At 39.0% G+C, this 14,670-nt stretch overlaps 1 protein-coding gene across 6 annotated transcripts in view; it reads left to right on the top strand.

The window, feature by feature from the left end:
- Positions 1-3,390, top strand: part of MPDZ (multiple PDZ domain protein) — a 172,050-nt gene extending 168,660 nt beyond the window's left edge. For all 6 annotated transcript variants that reach the window (XM_015558970.1, XM_015558971.1, XM_015558969.1 and 3 more), the window contains 2 exons: positions 47-170; positions 2,014-3,390. In XM_015558970.1, the coding sequence (XP_015414456.1) occupies positions 47-170; positions 2,014-2,160 (271 nt within the window). In that variant the 3' untranslated portion in view covers positions 2,161-3,390. The remainder of the gene's footprint in view (positions 1-46; positions 171-2,013) is intronic.
- Positions 3,391-14,670: the final 11,280 nt, after the last annotated feature.

Genomic DNA, 14,670 nt, shown 5'->3' with positions numbered 1-14,670 from the left:
GTAAATTCCTGAATCTAGACACTGTTTTTCCTTCCTTTTACTATAGACCTCCTCAGTGTAAGTCTATTACACTGGACCGAGGACCAGATGGCTTGGGCTTCAGTATAGTAGGAGGGTACGGCAGCCCTCACGGAGACTTACCCATTTACGTTAAAACAGTATTTGCAAAGGTAAGATTGCAAATTTTCACCACCCTCTTCCCCCACTAAACATTCATTAATAGTGGTCAGCAGCTGGCTTATTAGTTTATGGCCCGAGGTAATGCCAAATGGTTAACAGTTGATCATTTTCTTTTGGAACTCCCTACAGGAATGGATCATTAAATATTTTTGTACAATTTGAGATTTAGTTATGTTTTAAGGAAAATAGGCTCAAACTGAAATTCCATGGGAATTCTTGACAATATACATAAAAATATTAATGATCATTAGACAGTAACATCTGATTTTTTCTTTTGAAAACAAGTGGCATATGACTGAATGTCTTTGGAAAATAGGGCACTTTAAATATGTATGCTCTAATATGCTGGCATTTCTTTTTTTGGTATTTTTTTGTTGTGAAATATAAAACAGGAACAGAAAAGTATATAAAATTGACATGCAGATTAACTAATTTGGCATTTATTTTGCAGTTTAATGCCATTGAATAAAAGAAAAGTAATAACTAAAATATTTTGAAGAGTATCCAGAAGCTTTGTCACCTATAATAAATCAGAATTTGCAATTAAGGGATTTAATTTAAAAAAAAATAAAAACCATTAGTATAGTGTTGTAATTATATAGAAACCTGTTCTATGTTAAGAGTGTTTAGAATAAGAAAGAATAAAGTTACTGTGGCTTCGCTGAAGTATTAAAATAATTTAAACCCATAGAATTATTGTTAATATGTTAAGGCATTTTTGAGGAGCTACAAAATTTGAACAAAATTTCCTATAGGAGAAAATCTAGAATCTGAAAATTTTACACAGCAAAGGAACACCAGGGGCTTGAGATTAGTGCTGTGGTCCATAAAGTGCCTACCAATGGAGGTTTCATTCTATTATTTTGGAAAAGAATTAGAATGACACTTAAAAATTGTTTTAACCAGTTTAAAGTACTGTGTATATAGCAATGAAGCTATAGACTTAATTTATGAGATTTTTAAAAGGCACCGTAAGTCCGAAAATACACACCACTTTGCCAGTGAATAGAGGAGTCACGCAGGCTTTTCCTCAGCCTGCGAACAGTTTATTTAAGGCATGCTAGTTAGAACATATTTTAAGAATTTCATCATTATGGATTCTCATTAACTTCTCAGTATTTTAATCTTATATTTAATTGCATAAATGCCTTCCATAAGCATGCCTTAAGATGCGGTTCTTTTTTGAACAGCGATGTCTGTGTTTGGTCTTAATCATTAGGGCCCACAAAGAATATGAACACTCCACCTCCCCTTGGAAAGTAAAGTACCAGCAAGCATGAACTGCCTTTTTAAAACCACAGAAAGAGTTTATGTTAGAATTAGCAGGATTTGTGCCTTGCCCTGTCCTTGTCAACATACATGTGGACTTTATGCTTCTGCAAACCTTTGGGTTTCACAGCCCTCATGCCCTTGTCCTAATTAAAACAAACAAACAAACAAAAAAAACTGCTTTTGTTCCCACCTAATCCTTTGTTTTCTTTCTGCAGGATTAAAAAAAAATCCTAGATTCTATGAAATCATTTCTACTAGGCAAATTCCTAAATACTCTTTATTAATTTGGGTTCCTACCTGCTATGCTGAAGAGCCAAACAAACCATTCAGCTAATCCTGTTGACTGCTAAATCTCTCTCAAATAGGAATTCCATTGCTAAAACCGTGCAGGAGAAAGGTATCCTTTGTGCGTGCTCATGATTGCTGAGTGGAGCACCCCAGGAGCACGGAGAGCCGCGTGGACCTGCAGGTCCACTTACATTCTTGCCCAGGTCTTGTTCTGTTGTAAGCCTGTGAGGCAGCGTTTTTTGAGACGTCAACGAACGTACTTTATATTTGCAGGGAGCAGCCTCCGAAGATGGGCGTCTGAAAAGGGGCGATCAGATCATCGCCGTCAATGGGCAGAGTCTGGAAGGGGTGACCCACGAAGAAGCCGTGGCCATCCTGAAGCGGACGAAAGGCACGGTCACCCTGACGGTTCTCTCCTGAAGCGGCTGCCAGAGTCGAGCCAACGCAACCCCTCGCTCCCATCCCACCCCGCGGGGAGAACAGAACTGGCCCTGCGGGTGCCTCTCCCATGCTGTGTTCCTCCTGCTCTTCAAGGCTGTAGGGAAGCCACCATTCACATGTGTCCCTGGTTTTCTCACTGACAGCCTAGCCTCATGTTTCCCTCCCTCCTACCTGTGGTGACCGTAAACTCAAAGGTAGGACTGTTTGCATAGTGAAATCGTGCTTTCTTCCTGAAGACACCTGGCATTTTATAGTGACACGGGCAAGAATTATTACATGCTAAACTGGTTAGTAGAGGAAGAAAAAATAATAATTCTAAAGCTAACCATGAGAAATGGCTTTAGTCAGGTTGAAAATGTAAAATAAAAAAGGAAATATCAGTTTTGTCAAAAACGCCTCGTTTTGTCAGTCTATCCCTCTCCCTATTACTAACTTTAAAAAAAAATCAGTTTCTTTCTATTAAAAATTTTAAAAATACCCAGTATTTAAAATATTTGAATATTATAAAAAATTGCATCTCCCACCTTTAACATACACATATATTGTTTCCTCTGAAAGTGGTTTCTGAGATGGAGGAAAGAGCAAATCTCGAAAGCAGTGTCCCTAAGTTTGTAAAGAAAACATTTGAGGCACATTGCTGTGGTCGTGTTCATTTTTGACCTGTTATAAAACACTCCTGTGATTCTACAAGTGAAATGATGGTGCCGCCCTTTCTCTCTCAAGCAGCTGTGCTAGCTGCGGAGGAACAGCGAAGGCTCTCCGCACCGCAGCGCTGGCTCTGACGGATGCAACACTAAAAACGTGCTCGGGCGCTGTGCAGTTGGTTTTCAGTTAGTATCATCGAAATGAGAGAGAGGAAAAGCAATGTGTTGGTAGTTACTTTGCTTGTATGCCATTAGAAAATCGATAGAAAAATTAAAGGGGATTAACATAACTTTACCCCATTGCTTTATATTAACATCTTATAATACAATGGTTTCAGACTAAGGGAAACAGATGGAGCTGTTTATTGAGACAACTGGTGAGGAATTATCATGTGTTCATTCCCATTTTAGAGTGTGTGAAACTCCTACATTAGAATATATAAAGTCACTTTAAATATTATCTATATTTGTAACAGAGGTAGTGTACAGATATTTTATTGCAGCACTTTTGTGTGAATGCAGAATTGAAGTGAATAAAGAAGTTTTCATGGTGCACGAATAAAGCCGACATGTTTTTGGCTGGTTTTGTTTTTTTTTTTACTGGGGAAAAGTTTTGTGATGTTGTTCAAGGTTTATAATTTAAAATTGCTTTTTATGGTATCATGTCTAACTGAACATGCGGCGTCCATAGTTATGGTTAGGGGAACTTTGGACCGCGGTATTATGAAAAGCTCAATGTTCTTTACATCTAGAATTGTTACTGATGCTGAAGACGGACCCCTCATGGAGGAGAGAAGACAAGCAGCTTTGTAGGAAGAGAAGTGTCAGCCCCGGGCGTGGCTTTCAGAGACGCTGTTAATGCAGGAAGAAGTTGTTCTTCCGGGGAGTGCAAGCTGAAGTGTGTTCAGATGGAAAAGTCAAGATGAAAATTATTGATATTAATAAGCATGAAATGTCTGGTTTGCACACTGAGCAAGGATGGGGAACTTGTGTTGATTCTGCCCTTAATTAGCTAATGAACATGTGCATTTCCTCTGATTTATCTCATCTGTAAGACAGTAGCTTATTTTGTCTCAAAACGTGTATCTAGATCTAAAATACAGGAATTCTGTGATTCTTAGTTACATAAAATGAATGGACAGTTCTACACATGGGCAATTTGGGAGCTGTTCTCCTTATTAACCAATCATTGTAAATGGAGGTACTTGATGGAACAAAATTCATTTTAGTATCTCAGTGACACATCTAGCTTCTCAGTCATCCCTTAATAGTCCTTCATCATGAAGGTATGTCAGGTGGGCCACTGGAAGCTAAGCTACCCTCCTTTGTAAGTTTTAACTAGCAAAGATTTTTATGAAGGACACTATGTCAGATTCTAGGGAGACAAGGTAACCAACCAAGGTGAAGTGTGAGTAAATGTGTGGGAGTATCTAAGGAGAACAGCTCGGTGGATATCTGTACCTGCCTGATACATATCCCAAAGTCATGTTCATCAGGAACCTCGGACCGTGACCTTACCTGGAAATAGGGGGAAAGAACTCCTGAGACCACAGTGGTTGGAGAAATAGGGAAGGATTTTTCTCTATATTCTTCAAAGGGAGCTTGGACCTGTTTTCACCTTGATTTCAGACTTCTGGCCTCCAGCACCATGAAAGAATACACTTCTGCTGTTATACGTTGTCTAGTTGGTGGTGGTTTATTATGGAAGGCCTGAGAAACTAGTACAGTATTTTAAATATTTTTAAATCCTCAGCTACTATCATTGTGTCTGTCTAGTAGGAGAGGCTCTATACATTTTTGTTGAACATATGAATGACTGAATTACAGATTGTGATTCATTTCACGGTATTACCTTGTTTTAGTTAGCTAGCTCCAATCTGCATACTAAATGCAAAAAGAAAAAGGGGGAAAAAAACAGTGGGAATGCTACTGTAGGGATATAAAAACACTTGGGAAAAAGTCCTCTTCTGAATTTCTGTTAATTAACAAATTGAAGCACATGAAAGGAGGGGAAAGGGAAGGAAGAAAGAAATGGAGAAAGAAAAATATCAAGAGGAAAATAAGAGATGCATCAGCTTTGGAAAGAAGTGACAAAGGCTTAGGCTTTCTATATCATTTTTCTCTGGAATATGAGTTCTATGTAGTGAAGGAAGAAAGTGTTTGCGTGAAGAAATTGAAGGCATGAATTTTATAGTGTTAATGCCATGAACAACTCAAGATAGTGGATTGACCGTAATTGCTTCAATATAATTGCTATGCCATTAAGTCACAATGGAGAATACCCCACATTTTCAATGTTCTTTTTGACCCCTCCAAATGGCTGCTGGTGGTGGTGGTGGTGGTGGTGGTGGTGATGGTGGTGGTGATGATGGGTTCACCTTCAGCATTGACTGATACGTAACAGCAGGAGTAGCAATGCGGTGTAGCCAGTCAGAGGAATTCATACATCAGAACAAAGATTGAGATGGAAGCATAAAAACATTAAAATTCATGAAAGATGAAAAAAGCTAATGGAGAGGTATTATTATTTGCTTGCTTGCTTGGTTTGTTTTTATGAATCTCAATCAGGCAGATTTTGGTAGATTTGAAGAAGCAAAGGGACTCTTTCCTGCTGCCTCTGATCTGGTCAAGGAACTTGTTGTCTGAGGATGAATGCTTCCCGGGGATTGAGAGCCTTTCTTCAGATCTCTTGTGGGAGTGAATGGAGGAGTTGGAAGGATGCCTGCAGGGAGATGGGAGTAAATGGGCTTTCTTTTCCTTTTTTGTGTGTCTAGGTGTGGGAATGTCAAAACCATCATCACCTGCTCTCAGCAGCCCTGGTGTGTTGTTTCACTCAGCCACCACTATTCTGGAATGCATCTGGTTTGTGCAGAGATGCTCCCCAACATTGTCTACTAGGCATGAATGTGTAAGGGAATATTTTTGTAAGCTGGGATTGGCCTCTTTTATCTGAAGAGGAAAAAAAGAAATGTTGGTGGCAAGAAAATTTCTCAATGAAAGAGCATGAAATTAAGCATAGTGAATGTTCTTAGAATGATTTAAAAATATACATATATTTCAGAGAGGAAGGGAGAGGGAGAGAGATAGAAACATCAGTGATGAGATCCCACTTGGGGATCGAGCCCGCAACCCAGGCATGTGCCCTGACTGGGAATCAAAGCATGACCTGGTTCATAGGTCGGCACTTCACTCAACCATTGAGCCACATTGGCTGGGCCTTAGAGTGATTTTTTATATACTTGGCACTGCAGCTTCTTTTTCCCTTCAAGATACAGGTATTCCATTATTTTCCATTTTGATGTAAATTAGAAAGTAATTATATTATTTGTCTAAGAATTAGACGTATCCATCCAGTAAAGAGTTCAATCATAGGCTCATTACAATAATTCTGCCTAGAAGGAGGAGAGTCTGTGATGGTGAACTCAGGATCTCTCACTGAAAATGTTTCTTGAAGTTTCCAGAACTGCTACCATCCTGCGTGCTCAGGCTGACTCAGGAGGCACCTTCCCTGCTCATTTAGCACCAGAGGGTTTTTCAGAAGGTTGTGTCTTTTGTGAGTACGATGTGACCCTTTCTTCTCAGCTCCCCCATTCTCCATCTTATGTGCGGATTTTCAGAAATAAAGTTACCCTTTCTCTCATCTTTTGTTACCTTTTCTCTCTTCTTTTGTTATCAATGTACTAGAAATTAAGATTTTTCACTTGTGTCTACCTTGAAATATTTGGCATTCAAAGTTTCACTGTCTTAAATTTAATTAACCGAAAGGTACATTATTACATTCAGTAGAACTTACAGTTACCTTGCTTTGGAAAATTACATGACTGTCTATCAAACATTAATACCATGTACAAGATAAGCTAGCGAGAGGTGGTTGTAGCTGTTATATCCTGGAAAGCATAGAATAATATAAATGTGATAGTTTTATTTCATAGCCCTCCATTTTCATTATTGTATGATCATGTTTTTTTCTTCTGAAGTTGGATGCAGGTCAACTTATACCAGAATTTGATTTGTAATCCTTCATAGTGCTTCCCATGTCCTCATATAACACTACTGTTAATTATTAAATATTTTTCTTTAAAGTAGGCTGATTTTTAACTAAAATGTGCTTAAAAGAGGAATTGTATCTCACTACCTCGAATGAAAAAGCAATACATTTGACAGAAATCAATACATTTGCATAAATAGAAAGTAACTATGAGCAAAAGCCATGTTCTTAAATTCTATGAAGAGACTGTTGCCTCACAAGGACCAGAACTTGTTAGAAAAGGAGAGGGGCAAATGTTAGAATGGTGGTGGTGACTCAGTAGAGATTCTCCCTGGACTTCAGGAAGTGCAATAACACACTTTCTTCAGTATGTGACTCGGTCTAGTGCCTTGTCAGTGCCACTTAAAATGATCATCGCATGATTTGCTCTCTTTGGAAAGACTCTACTGTACTCAAATCAAAAAGGTCTTGTTTATAGTTGCTTTAAAAATATGAATCCAAGCCAGTCAATTTCTGTTCTTGAAAGTGTTCTTAATGAGCTTGTTTAAGATTTTGTTTATCAGGCTTTCACTAAGACCAGAATTGGGTCATCACCTTCAGTGCTTTAGTGTTGGCAATCCGAGTTTGAAATAAAGGACACATGACATAAATTAATGGAGTAAAATTAATGTTGTGGTAATATTAAATAAAGCTAATTCCTCTTGCACCTGGAGGGCTATGCAGATGGCAGGCGTACCTAATTATGCTCCCTGCTGCCTTTAAGTGTACTGATAAAAATCTCTCAACTGAGTCTAAAATATGTTCATCCACTGGCTCCAGACAAGTTTGCATAAGGCAGCGATTTTCAACCCTTTTTTCATCTCATGACACATAAGCTAATTACTAAAATCCTGAGGCACACCACAAAACATATTTTTGCCAACCTGACCAAAAAAATGGTGAAACTTTATTCATTCACAGTGAACAGGTATTGTGTGTTCACTGTTGTCATTTTTTTTTTATTTGACAGTCTAAGGGAAAAGAGGTCAGTGCCCCAGACTAAATAGTCGGGTATTGCATGTTTTAAAAATTGCTCCTGCACACAGGTTGAAAATCGCTGTTGTAAGGCAACACAGTACACAAAAACACAGCTAAGCATGCTTGCTTTTTAAAGGAAGAAACCAGGATTCTATAAGTTACATGAAATAAATGTTTACCTAATTTTAAAAACAAGTCATTATTATAATCATGTTATTTGTCCTTTCTGTAAATATAATAAAACTAGGGGCCAAGTGCACGAAATCGCGTGATACCCAGATCCGGTGCGCAGTGGGACCCAAAGTCAAGTCCTGCTGGTGCTGTGGGGGACAGTGTCAAGTCACCTCCTGGTGACTGGTCTTTGGTTGTTACGGCGTTAAGACCACTGGGTTTTTATTATATAGATACTAGAGGTCTGGTGCATGAAATTCATGCACGGGAGTGGGGGAGTGTCCTTCAGCCTGGCCTGTGCCCTCTCTTAGTCCAAAAGCCCTTGGGGATGTCCAACTGCCGGCTTAGGCCCCCTTGGGGAGCCTGGCTTCTGGCCAAGTGGTGCTCCCCCTGTGGGAGCACACTGACCACCAGAGGGCAGCTCCTGCGTTAAGTGTCTGCCCCCTGGTGGTCAGTGCATATCATAGTGACCAGTCATTCCACCATTTGGGCGATTTGCATATTAGCCTTTTATTATATAGATATGTTGGTCCCATTAGAAAAAGTTTTTTATCAAACCAGTAAGAAAGTACTTAAGTTTACATTTTTACTTTTCAATTTTTCACATTAGTTTAAATGATACGTTTACTAACAGAGTCATAAATAAGTTAATTTGATTTTTTTACTCTAGGTACAAAGTGGATGGGCCAATTATCACACAGGTATTTATAAACTTGTTCAATTCTTTAAGAAGTAGCTACTCCAGAAAAAATATGTTGCTGTAATTAAGCAAATATGTTTTTGCTACAGATAATTCAGAGATGCCACTGATCTTTTTAAAACTTAGTATGCATTGTCTTCATGTAAGGAATGAATTTCTATGAACTTCATTTTGTTGCAGTTGGATACCTAAGCTGGTTAAAGCACAGCCAACAACCTCTCATTTTAGCTTGAGAGCGATTTTAAATGCTTTTATAATATTTGCTCCACAAAACTGTTATTTTTCTTAGGTTTATATTTTTTACTTACCTTTTAAAAACAAAGGAAAAGTAAAATACTCTCAGACAGTTTCTATCAAAAAGATCTGGTGCCGTGTTCATTTTGTTATAAAAGATGCTGGCTCATTTTTTGGAATGTTATTTGTTTCAAAGGGTAAGGAGCATATAATGTCTTCTTCCTTTATGCTTATTATCAGGGTTATAAAGGAAGTATATGTTCAAGATTTTTATTTGTAATTTTTATTGTGATTTGGAGAACTAATGGATAGGAATTATATCCTATCCATTTACATTTATTTGTAAAGGCCTGACTATTACTCCTTCTGTTCAGTAGTTGATTTTTTTCTAAAGCTTTTCCTTTGTGTACATTACAGGTAACTATGTAATGAAATCCCGAATATCTCAGCTCCCACTTTGACGGCCTTGCATGAATGTAAGTCATAGCTGATGAGTGTCTTATGCTGAAGGAACTCTAGATTTTTCTGAGATGTAGTGTAAACAGCATGGGCTCCCTGGTTCTCAGGGCCCGGGTGCTACCCAGGCTTGGCTCTTGACTAGAAGGTAGCTACCACCTGAGCCTCTACCACCTGGACTGTAAAATAAGATTGAGAACATCCCTCTCAAAGCTCTATTAGGATCAAATGAGATGCAGTATCTGCACACAATGGCACTAGATAAATGGCAGAAATATTGTTAATACTAGAGGCCCGGTGCATGAATTCATGCATGGGTGGGGTTCCGAAGGGGGTGGGAGGGGGGTTCTAGGACGTGATTGGCCCTCCAGGCGAACTGTGGGATGCCCTTGCTGGCCCAGGATCCAGATCTGTCCCACTGACATTCGGCCCAGTTGTCGATAGCCACCTGGCAGCTGCTTTTATATTGTTTCTTCCTTGCATATCATCTAGGGAAGGAAGTGGACGTGGTGCCCAGGGCCAACTTCCAGGAGACTGGTGGCGCTTTCAGGATCAGGCCAATAGCACTGGTCCGTCAATGACTGGCCCATTCTCAGAGATTGGACCTGCAGGAATACTGAGGGAGTGAGTGGCTGCTGGAGGGCTGGTGGGCCGCCAGGACAGGTCTGAGTTGAGCAGCGCTCCCACTGTGGGAGCACACTGACCACCAGGAGGCAGCTCCTGCATTGAGCATCTGCCCCCTGGTGGTCAGCACATGTCATAGCGACCAGTCATTCTAGTCATTTGGTCACTTAGGCTTTCATATATATAGATAGTAAAGTCAGTGTAACTTAAGGGCTGTGTGGTCCACATAGTGGAATTGTGGAGGTCATCTGGAGTGCCATCCTTAGTATTAATTTACATACCAGCTTTAAGAATAACTTGTAAAGTGCTCTCTTTCTTTCTTATTCTATAAATTTTCTAATATTTTCTACTAGAACAGGAAGCAGAAATGATCCCAAGAGAACTGCAAACTGCAGTGTCTCATTTGTTGGTGAAGTGAATGTGCTACTTCTTAATTTTTTAAATAATATATATTTGGAGTGAGAGTTATTAAACCTAGTCAGAGGTTTCTTAGTCATTCTACAAGACCCATTGCTTGAATAATAAGCTAAGTATCTAGCTTTAAAAGTAAACAGGAAATTGTACAATATTCATCACTCATATCATCTCTCTTCCCCAGTCCTCTCTGTTAAATTAGGATAAATTTTATTTCCATCCTTCGTTTTTAGTGGGGTTTTTTGTTTTGGTTTGGTTTGGTTAATCCTCACCTGAGGATATTTTTCCATTGATTTTTAGAGATGTTGCTACTTAGGGTACCTATTTTTCAACATTCAAATGGAAAAAAGAAAAAGTTACTGATAATAGGACCTTAACTTTTCATATAAGGGGGATTCTGAATACTGGAAAGACTAGAAATTTTGTCACTAAAATATTTGAATGGGATTACAGAAAATGTGCCAAATTTGAAGCTGGGGGGTGGGGGGGAGGGGGAGGTGGGAAATAGGTGATTGGAGCCATGAACCTTTCCTGGACTAGGAACAGGTATTTAGTTTCTCTAAACATATTTCTTCGTGGAGATAATATCCCCCGTTTTTGAAAGTCGAAATATCAAATGGATGTGAATGTTCTTAACATTTTAAAGCATAGAGCCTTATTATAAACTAGAGGCCCGATGCATGAAATTCGTGCAAGAGTAGGCCTTCCTTTCCCCGCCTGCCAACACCGGCCTCCCTCTTACACCTGGGACCTGGGCTTCACTCTGGCCACCAGCAGGCACCTGGGACCCGGCCTTCCCTAGAAGCCCTGGCTTTGCCTGGAAGGTTGTCTGGAAGGATGTCTGGTCTAATTAGCATATTATGCTTTTATTATTATAGATAGCAGCTAACCCACATGTTTATGGCTATTTTGATTAAGTTATCAAATTGACCAATGCTATCTAAGCATATATTATGTTACTTTCCTGTTATATAGTTCTAGAAATGAATCATTTTTACTATTCCAATGCTGTATTAATGAATAACATATATCCAAAAGCATGAGATGGTACATAATTTTTTCTTTGAGGCATTTAATTTTAAAATATGCACACTAGATCATCCATTAAAGATTAAACTCACACTCATTCCCAAGTATGGTATTTCCACTGTTTTTATCATTATTGTCTCTTGGAACTACCCATTTTATAATAGATATGGCACTGTGTTGTTTTATTTTGTTTACATTATCGGTTCTGTGACTAGACTGAAAATAACACTTGCTCAGCCATGTAGAAGGAAAGCAAAAGGAAGGGATGAAGAAAGAAAAAAAAGTTAGTTTAGAATAAGAGGGAAAATCATTGCCCTCAAGCCTATTCTGATAAAATTTCTACCATTGTAAATGGAAGCTAAATATGGACTTCTTGAGAGTCAATGGGAAATGAAAAGACAGGGCCAATTTTAATTCTAGTTTGGGAACAAAAGGCAGAATTTACAAAAATCTCTCATATTGCATGTAATTACTAAGAGCTTCATAAGTGCTTAGTGATTATAAATGAGTGATAGAATCATTTTTGGACAGACTTGGACAGATGGAGGAAAAAGAGACCAAGAATACATCAATAGGGGCCAATGCTAGTTTGCATCTTCTGTCTCTCTTTTTTTTCTTTTCAAAGGCTTTGTTTAACTTGGAGAAAATTAGACTAAGAGAATGGCGATCCTTAGAATATGTGTTTATAGCAGACAGAGTGTCTCAAGGGCACAAAGGGCAGAATGCAACCACTGCTTGTGTCCACAGGCGTCCCCAAAAGCGAGGCCCAGTGGGTGGTGTCCCTGAGCACCCGGTACCTAGGTAGATGCTGGCTCTATGGTTCTAACTTTTCTGGAATGTGAATTCTTCTTACTCAATTAGAGTTGCTCCTCAAGGTAGATTTTTATTATTAAAAAAGAAAGTATATGATGTGAATGTTATTTTACCAAGCGCACTTTCCACAACATATCAAGCCGGGTGCAGCATCAGTTGGGCAAACAGTTTGAGACGTGTTGGATGTCAGTGTTTGAGGAAATGGCTTCATTAGAGGAGGAGGAGTGTACTGCTTTTGTGGAGATTTTTAAAGAAAACTAGTAGACATGTTCAAGAGCTCTGAAGTGAAAGACGCTGGTTCTTTATGCGTCCTGGCGGTGCCTTCTCTTTTCTTTGATCTCTGTGTATCAGTGACACTGTTCTTTTCTCTGCTCTTAGGCTTCCCACTGCATAGAAAAAGGTGTCCATCGTTATTGAGGCATCCTCAACTTTGCCCAGATTTTCCAGTCTAATTCCACAGTTTCATTCCAGTGAAGTCCTAGTCCAGTCATTCTTTTTATACTTTTCCAAACATGATTGCCAGTTGTATTTTGACTGCTATTGTGGTTGCTCTTTATTTTTCAATATATATTAATTTTTTTCAATTGCCCTCTGTGTTCCTATGTGTACATACCTTTTCCTGGGATAGCCTTTTCTTCAACATGTCCCTAGGTTTTTCATCTTTCAAGACCACAAATCCTTTATTCTTCACAAAATTTTCTGTTTCAGGAGCCATGTGTTAAAGTGCTTCTCGTGGACAATACCTAAAACACTCAGAAAAGAGGAACTATTTTTAAATCAGAACACATCTTTCTTCTAATGCCTGTAAATTTTTCTCTTTGGCACAGCATTTTTCAAGCGTTATATATTACTCATTAACAAAAATCTTCTGTGGTCCAAAAATAAGTTGTTGGAACATTGGTTAAGCTCAGTTAAAGTGATTCATTATATATCAGACTTAATGACAGAGGTCATATATAACAATATATTATAACTCTTCACTGAGTATAGAATACTCGTTTCCAAACCCAGTCTCACTAGACTCAAGTTTCAAGGAATAGATTTTTAGAAAGCATACCTGTACCACACCACATTTTGATCTGAGAGAGTTATTTAGCTACTTATTTTCTTCCCAACAGAGTTTGAGTTTTTGGGCAGAAGGATTGAGCCTCCTTCAGCTTTTTACCACCATAAAATATAAAAGAGATCATGTAGAAAGCCATAATATGTTTTAGTTTTTTATTTTAGGGAAAAAGTTTTGGGGTTCTTTTTTTCATATAAAGGAACTGGGCAGGAGTTAAAAGCAAGGAAGGTAAAGAGGGTGTGTTTATTATTTTTGAGGAATTAACTGACTTGCGAGTGGTAAAAAGGATTTCTCTGTGCACCATCCAATCCACTATGCAGAAAGCATGGGCCTGGAGAGGGAAAGATTGGGTCAGCTTTTGGCATACCCACTAAGTTAGTTGATATTGGAAGGTTAGGGTTTAGAGTAGAAGCCAGACCTTTAATGGTCAAGTTTGTTTCCAAGTTGGCTGTTCTCATTTGGAAAGTTCTTGTACTTGAATGTAGTGTAGTATTCCAATGGCCTACCATCTCTCTAGCTTGTTAAATTTGACCAATTCCTGATCATCTACTGTGGGTCTGTGAGTTGGAGTTTCTTTATGTCTTATCTGCCCTCCTCATGGCATTATAAGGCAAATCTGTCAGTTTATTGCCATCCCAGGTACTAAGTCTCGGGATGGCTAATTAAGACAAAGTAACCAAAGTTGTATTTTGACTACTATTGTGGTTACTCTTTATTTTTAAATATATATATTTTTTAATTTTTCAATTACAGTTGATGAATATTAGTTCCAGGTGTACTACCCAGTGGTTAGACATTTGTATAACTTACAAACTGATCATCCTTATATGTCTAGTACCCATCTGGCACCATACATAGTTATTACAGTATTATTGACTATGTTTCCTATGCTGTTCCTTACATCCCATGAATATTTTGTAACTACCAATTTGTGCTGGTTAATCCCTTTACCTTTTTCACCCATCTCCCCTAACCGTCTCCCTTCTGGCAACTGTCAAAATGTTCTCCATATTTAAGAGTCTGTTTCTATTTTGTTTTACCACTTGTTTTGTTCTTTAGCTACTACTATATCTCCTGGTCTTGGTAGAGTGGCCTTATGTATTAGGTGTCCTGTAGGGCCCAGTGGTGTGCCCTTTCAGGTGCACCCTCCCCCTGTGGCTATGTGTACCCTCATGTTGTAGTTGTGCCTTGATTGCGGTTGGCATGTCAATGGAAGGAATTGCCCCGCCCCGCCCCCCCGCCCAGGTTGATTGGCTGTGAGGATTGGCTGCAACAACAGCGGAGGGGGTGATGTGCAAGCCCCCTCCCCGCCCCACCACCATGAAGCTGGACTCAC

This window comes from Myotis davidii, unplaced genomic scaffold (genome assembly GCF_000327345.1).
Source record: "Myotis davidii unplaced genomic scaffold, ASM32734v1 scaffold1994, whole genome shotgun sequence".
Classification (NCBI taxonomy): Eukaryota; Metazoa; Chordata; class Mammalia; order Chiroptera; family Vespertilionidae; genus Myotis; species Myotis davidii.
Note: the sequence above shows the minus strand (reverse complement) of the source record. Positions and strands in the feature narration are given on the sequence as shown.